Source organism: Propithecus coquereli, unplaced genomic scaffold (genome assembly GCF_000956105.1).
Source record: "Propithecus coquereli isolate 6110/MARCELLA unplaced genomic scaffold, Pcoq_1.0 Scaffold67, whole genome shotgun sequence".
NCBI classification, from domain to species: Eukaryota; Metazoa; Chordata; class Mammalia; order Primates; family Indriidae; genus Propithecus; species Propithecus coquereli.
Genome location: NW_012152729.1, coordinates 4,332,436 through 4,338,656, shown reverse-complemented (window position 1 = coordinate 4,338,656; position 6,221 = coordinate 4,332,436). Strand labels below are relative to the sequence as shown.

General features: G+C 54.5%; 2 protein-coding genes across 3 annotated transcripts in view; both read left to right on the top strand.

The window, feature by feature from the left end:
* Positions 1 to 2,829: 2,829 nt before the first annotated feature.
* On the top strand, positions 2,830 to 4,087 carry AGRP (agouti related neuropeptide). Of its 2 annotated transcripts, XM_012660490.1 has the most exons (4): positions 2,830 to 3,126; positions 3,247 to 3,379; positions 3,540 to 3,637; positions 3,852 to 4,087. In XM_012660490.1, exons 2-4 carry the CDS (start codon positions 3,250 to 3,252, stop codon positions 4,032 to 4,034), a joined length of 411 nt encoding a protein of 136 aa, XP_012515944.1. In that variant the 5' UTR covers positions 2,830 to 3,126; positions 3,247 to 3,249; the 3' UTR covers positions 4,035 to 4,087. The 2 variants fall into 2 exon arrangements, with proteins under 2 accessions (XP_012515944.1, XP_012515946.1); XM_012660492.1 differs by lacking the exon at positions 2,830 to 3,126 and having other exon boundaries at positions 3,250 to 3,379; positions 3,540 to 3,625; positions 3,852 to 4,081.
* Positions 4,088 to 4,722: 635 nt separating this feature from the next.
* Positions 4,723 to 6,221, top strand: part of ATP6V0D1 (ATPase, H+ transporting, lysosomal 38kDa, V0 subunit d1) — a 40,015-nt gene continuing 38,516 nt past the window's right edge. Inside the window, exon 1 of the mRNA XM_012660551.1 lies at positions 4,723 to 5,004. Coding sequence (XP_012516005.1) covers positions 4,875 to 5,004 — 130 coding nt within the window. The 5' untranslated portion in view covers positions 4,723 to 4,874. The remainder of the gene's footprint in view (positions 5,005 to 6,221) is intronic.

The following is a 6,221-nucleotide window of genomic DNA, read 5'->3' as shown; positions in this document are numbered from 1 at the left end:
CGTTTGATTTTTTCTTGTTGATTTTCTCCCTGGGCTCTTTTAACCTGAGTCAGCTTCAGGCCCTTTCTCCCCTGGTCTCCCTCCCTCCTTTCCTTCTTTTCTATCCTTCCACTTTCCTGTGTGGTCAAAGCTGGAGAAACCACTGCTCCTGGGTCCATTCTGGAAGGCAAGAAGCAATCAGAGCTGGTGGCACCTCACAGCCTTAACCTTTTCAGATTCTTTGGAGTGGAATGTCTTTTTCATAAAACCAGCCCCTCTGGTGCTATGATCACCCTCACAGCACAAATTTGATGTAATTATGCCAAAAAAGTTCCTTTTCACCAAGAGAAAAGCTGCAAAGGAAAGAGAGAAAGAAGTAGGTGGCAGGAGAGCCTGGATCTGTCACAGATAACCTGCCAGGATTCTTGAAATCAGTTTATTCCATGGTAAACCTCTGATAGCCACTTCACCACAAATGTATTTTTACTAGAAAATGCTTTCTAGGCTTACACAAATAAAAGATCATCACAGTTAAAACCCAGTGAAAAATTTAGTGAGGCAAGGACTACAAAGTTATCTGAACAATCAATGAAAATAGCCTGGGCACTGTTCTTTTCCCAGGATCTTTGTAATGTGTGTAAAAGAAATTACTAATCCAACAGTGACGCATAGTTTTACTCAACGGATAGGAATAAAGCTTATTTATTCTTAGAAGCTTCTATTTATTAGTCTGAAAGGCTAGTTTTCTTTTCTTAAAATTTAAAAAATTTTTATTATGAAAAATGTCAAACATATACAAAAATAGCCAGAACAGGATAATGAAGCCCATGTACCCATCACTGGGTTTCAACAATTACCAACTTACGATTTTGTTTCATTTATACCACCTCTCACTTCAGATTATTTTAAAACAAATCTCCAACTTCACATCATTTTATCAGTAAATACTTCATTATGCTTTCCTAAAAGATAAGGGTGCTTTTTAAAAAAAGCATAATCATAATACCATTATCACAACTTTAAAAATTAACAATTATTCCCACTGGACCTGACCAGGGACATGGCCTCCCCGTGAGCGCCTCAGCCTTCATCCATCGCTGCCTGCGGGGCTGATACACCTGTGTGCACACACTTAGGTGAACACAGCCACAGCTCATAAGTGAGCAAACACACTGAGCATCTGGGTGGGAAAAGGCCCCACTAACCCCCTTAGCATGGGAGCTGACCGGGCCCAGCCAGGTGCCCAGAGACCCCACCTCAACTCACCTAGGTGTCTTTCCAATCCACATGCAGTCCCTGCATCTCTCAACCCTCAGCCAGAATCTCCAGGGCCAGGGCCAGGGCCAGGGCACAAGGATCTAGGAGATGTGTCTCCTGTACATTTGATGTATTGCCGTTCATCAGCCCAAAGTGGCCCAACCAGGTTGGGGGCACACTCGGGTGCCCGATACCTCCACCCTGAGAAGAGAAAGCCGGGAGGTGAGCCCCCAGGACCAGGCATAGTCTCTGGGAGAGAAAAGTCAATACTAGCTGCCAGAGAGAGCTTGATACCAAGTCTGCTTTGTGACAGAGTCACCAAAACAGCCAACACCATTCTCAGAAGAGAAAGGGGGACTGGTCTTTTCCTGGTTGACCTAAGGGTCTTATTCAGGGACCACCTCTTCAGAGATGCTCTCCCTGACTCCCCTGCCCTCTCCTTCCTTGGCTGGGCAATAGTAAGTGGCCCTCTGATCTCCTAGGACTGTTACCCTGAGCCAATCATAGAAGAACCCAACGTCAGCCTGACCCCAGAACGGTGACCTGCGCCCATCTGTGAAAGCAGCCAGCCACAGAGCAGCTCCTCCCCATGCAGCCTGCACACAACACTAACTGTTGGTGGGGACACTAGGCCGAAGACTGCCAGGTGGCAACCTATGGTCCCTACCCACTGCTGGGAGGATTTCCCAGCACCGTAGTCAGAATAGCCTGTGAGAACCTGGGCTGAAAACCTCAATAGCCCCTTCATCCTCTTCCCACTGCCTCTGGCCAGCCCAGTTTGTGCATGGGGGCCTCAAAGCTGGTTCAGACTCCGTCCCTTTCCCAGATGGGCATGTGTGATATAAACGGCTCTCCTGAAGCCGGGCATGGTGGTGCATCCCTTTAATTCCAACTACTTGGGAGTCTGAGGTGGGACGATCACTTGAGCTCAGGAATTTGAGGCCAGCCTGGGCAATATAGTGAGACCCTGTCTCTTTTTATAAAAGCCTTCAGAGGGGTGAGGGAAGGCACAGGCAGGAGGGGTCCTGGGTGTCCTGCCAGCTCCACAAAAGGGCAGTCCTCATTCCAGCCTCGTGCGGACGAGACCAGGCAGAGGCAGAGGCCTGACAACGCAGGGCGGAAGGGAGTGGCCATTAGCACTAATGAGGCAGGCAGCCTGAAAGCTTTTTACTCTGAAGCGGCTCGCCTACCCAGGGTACAGTCCGTTCTGCTTCCTTGGCTTCCAGGAACCCTAGGCGGAAAATGGTTTGGGGACAAGAGGAGGGGTGGGGGGATTTGGAGAAGCCTGGAAGGAAAAGGGGAGGGGAGGCAGGACCAGAAATGCAGTCAGGAGGGACTACTATTGGCTAGGTGGGCTTCTCCCATTCCCCTCTCCCCACAAAGACACCCAGGCTCTGGTTCTGTACCCCACCCCTGCCCCACAATGACCACTGGCCCATCACCCTCTTCAATGCCCTTCACCCAACTTCCTGGAAGCAAAGGAAACAACATGCCACACAGGGTCTGAGTAAGCGGCTCCGGGGCCACAAATTAGATTAAACTTCCAGGGCCGCCTGCCTTGTTATTACTAATGGCTTCAGCCTGGCCCACCCGCTAGGTCCCTGTCCTGTGGAAATTTTGGGGCCCTGGGCACCCTATCTTGTTCCCAAACTTTAATTGGCTCCTGGAGACCTCACCTCAAATTAGAGATGGGCATCCCTCCTGTAGAACAACAAAGGCGCCTAGGTTCCAGGGAGCGAGGCCTGAACTGTGCCCCCACCCTCCAGGGAGGGCCCCTCACACCCTTGCTGCAGAGAACAGTCACGTGTGGGCTCTTCATTAGACTCTGCTATATAAGCTGAGGGCACAGGGTGGTCAGGAACGCTCCAGGCAAGGATTCAGAAAGCAGAGGTAAGTCCTCAGGTTAGGCAGCGAATCCTACTCTGCGGGGGGAGGGGGCTCTATCTGGGCATCTAGAGGATACTATGAGGATGAGGAGGGACTAAGTGGTGGGTCTTCCTGCTGGGCCAGGCCATGCTGAATGCAGTGCTGCTGAGCTGTGCCCTGCTGCTGGCATTGCCCGCCATACAGGGCGCCCAGATGGGCTTGGCCCCCCTGGAGGGCATCAGAAGGCCTGACCAGGCCCTGTTCCCAGAGCTCCCAGGTCAGTGTGGGCAGGGGTAGGGCTGGGTGGGGCCTGGATACCCTCTGACCACAAACTGTCCCCCCTGGTATAAGCCCTCCTCCCCCCTTCCCGATCCCAGACCTGTGAGGTGGGTGCTTTGTGCATGGGGGGAGTCCTGCCCTCACATCCTCTGCTCCAGGCCTGGGCCGCTGGGCCCAGCTGAAGAAGACAACTGCAGAACAAGCAGAAGAGGCTCTGCTGCAGGAGGCTGAGGCCGAAGCCGAGGCCCTGGCAGAGGTAACTTTTCAGGAAAAGGGGTAAGGTGGCAGGCCTTGGGAGGGGGCTTCAAGTACTGTCCCCTCTCCCCAGCTCCGGAACCCCTCACAAGAGGTGACACTGCAGACCACCCTTTCTAATGCTCCATTGCCATCCTGCACACATTGTGCAGCTTAAGTCCCTGGACCTGTCTTCGGAGGCCAGTGCCCACACTCCTGTTTCCCCATCCTTACAGGTGCTAGACCCGCAGGACCGCGAGCCTCGCTCCCCGCGTCGCTGCGTGCGGCTGCACGAGTCCTGTCTGGGACAGCAGGTACCTTGCTGTGATCCGTGCGCCACGTGCTACTGCCGCTTCTTCAACGCCTTCTGCTACTGCCGCAAGCTGGGTACGGCCATGAACCCCTGCAGCCGCACCTAGCTGGCCGATGTCTGGGTCGGAGCAGGGGGGCTTGAATAAAGGATGGGACCAACCCCAAGGCTGTGGTTATTTCGAATGTGTTCGTCGAAGTGGGGGAGGGCTCACGGCAGAGGTAGCAGTGTCGCCAAGCCTACGGCCTGAGCTACCCCATCATCTGAGACACATACACATGCGCTTTCAGGGCGCCAGGCTGAGGAGAGACGCACTCCAGACCTCGAGAATCTGGCACAAGAAACGAGGGGAAGGCTGGGCGCAGCGCGGCATAGGGGCTGTAACCCCGGGCTAGCGAATAAGCATTAGGCTCCAGGGTCTGCTTGCGGCTACTTCCACGTGTGACCTTCAGCAAAGTCCGCCCCTCACAGGACCTCAGTTCCTCTCTCGGGGGGCGGGGAGCCTGATTCAGCAGTCTGGAATCTTCCCAACCAAGAGAAGCACCGCCCACTCCCGTCTTTACCTCACCGGTCCTGGAGCGCCAGGTGTATCAAACTCGGGAGAAATAGAAATAGGGCCCAATAGAATCTCTGCGGCCACGGGCGCCACCACGCGGCGGTCCTCAAACAACCAGGTAGCTCTCTCGTTGGGACGCAAGAAGCGTTCCTCCCTTCAACGCGCAGGCGCCAGAGGACCGTTTCCAGCCCACACCTGCGCAAACGCCTCCACACGAAACCACCCGGAAGCCGGGCGCCACTCAGGGCCCCGCCCCGTTGTGGTCACGTGAGGCTCTTGCGCGTCACCTGACGCGCCTGACAGCCCGTTTTGGGCGCAGCGTCAGCTGATCGCGGAGTTGCGTTGCGTGCCGGCCGGTCGGGGTTCTCCAGTCCCGCCGTCCCCGCCGCAGCCATGTCGTTCTTCCCGGAGCTTTACTTCAACGTGGACAATGGCTACTTGGAGGGACTGGTGCGCGGCCTGAAGGCTGGGGTGCTCAGCCAGGCAGACTACCTCAACCTGGTGCAGTGCGAGACACTCGAGGGTGAGCCGCAGGGCCAGATTGAGGGGCCCTCAAAGGACGGGTTGGAGGCCGGCCCTGGCCTGAGGGTTCTGAAGTCTGGGCCTGGAAGCCGGAAGCGGGGGGTCTTGAAGGGCCTGAGAGGCCTCTCTGGGAATCCGAGGGCTGATGGCGGGTGCACTGGGAGGGGATCTACCTCTATCTGCGGCTCGGCGCGGGCCCAAACGCAAACGGGGCTTTAAGAACCACAGTTTTTCGCCCCTACTAGGGCTGCCACTTCTCCCGTTGTGCTCGCCATATACTTTGGAAGGAAGGAGTCTCTTAGGAGTGGTTGGCGGGTGCGAGCTGTGCCTGTACTAGCCTCTTTATCCTGACGTAGCCAGAGAGCTGTCCCGTGGCAATGCTTAGGGAAGCTAAGCGGGAAAGTACCCCACCCCCCACACAGACACTAAGGCCTTTGGGATCATCTTCGCGTTGGGCTGCGGGGAATTGCTGAGCCAGCTTAGCGAGGGTTGCCTCCAAACACTGAACTGCTGGCTGAGTAGTGTCTCCTGAAGGCAGTGTTTGGGAGAGCAAGGGTGGCCGTACAAGTCTGGAAGTTCATATACAAGTATTTAGCCAATAAATCCTACCTCCTCGGCAAGGGGGGTTGCCTGTTGGTATAGGATTTCTTAGAAGAGTAGTGAAAAGCTGAGTTCCCCTCTCCTCTCAACACACAAGTCCAAAGTAGGGTTAACTTCCTGAGGCACAGCTGCAACAGATGTACTGAATTACAGATGTCACTAATTCCAGTCTTTGCCTCCCCCACCCCAGGTGGTAGTGAAGGGCAGGGTGGCTAGGATGTGAGTACCCATCCCTGACCCACAAGTAATACCCTTGAGCAGACGTACTCATAACCTCCTAGTTGCTAGCTAGAGGGGACAGATTGCCAGATGATTCACCCACTGGAGAAAATTTTCTCATCAAAAACTTATCGAGGTTAAAAGTGAGCTCAAATCTTGGAGGCCGAGGCAGAAGGATTGCTTGAGCTCAGGAGTTCAAGACCAGCCTGAGCAAGAGTGAGACCCTGTCTCCACTGCAAATAGAAAAAAATTAGCTAGGCATTGTGACACCCACCTGTAGTCCCACTTGCTCAGGAGGCTGAGGCAGGAGGATGGCTTGAGCCCAGGAGATTGAGGTTGCAGTGAGCTATGATGCTGCCAGTGCACCTCTACCCAGGGTGACAGAGTGAGACTCTGTCT

Excerpts from the sequence above, each read along its gene's own strand:
- AGRP (XM_012660490.1), top strand. The coding sequence starts at position 3,250 with ATGCTGAATGCAGTGCTGCTGAGCTGTGCCCTGCTGCTGGCATTGCCC. Across the intron at positions 3,380-3,539 it reads CCTGTTCCCAGAGCTCCCAG|GCCTGGGCCGCTGGGCCCAG; the intron begins GTCAGTGTGGGC and ends CCTCTGCTCCAG. Across the intron at positions 3,638-3,851 it reads AAGCCGAGGCCCTGGCAGAG|GTGCTAGACCCGCAGGACCG; the intron begins GTAACTTTTCAG and ends CCATCCTTACAG.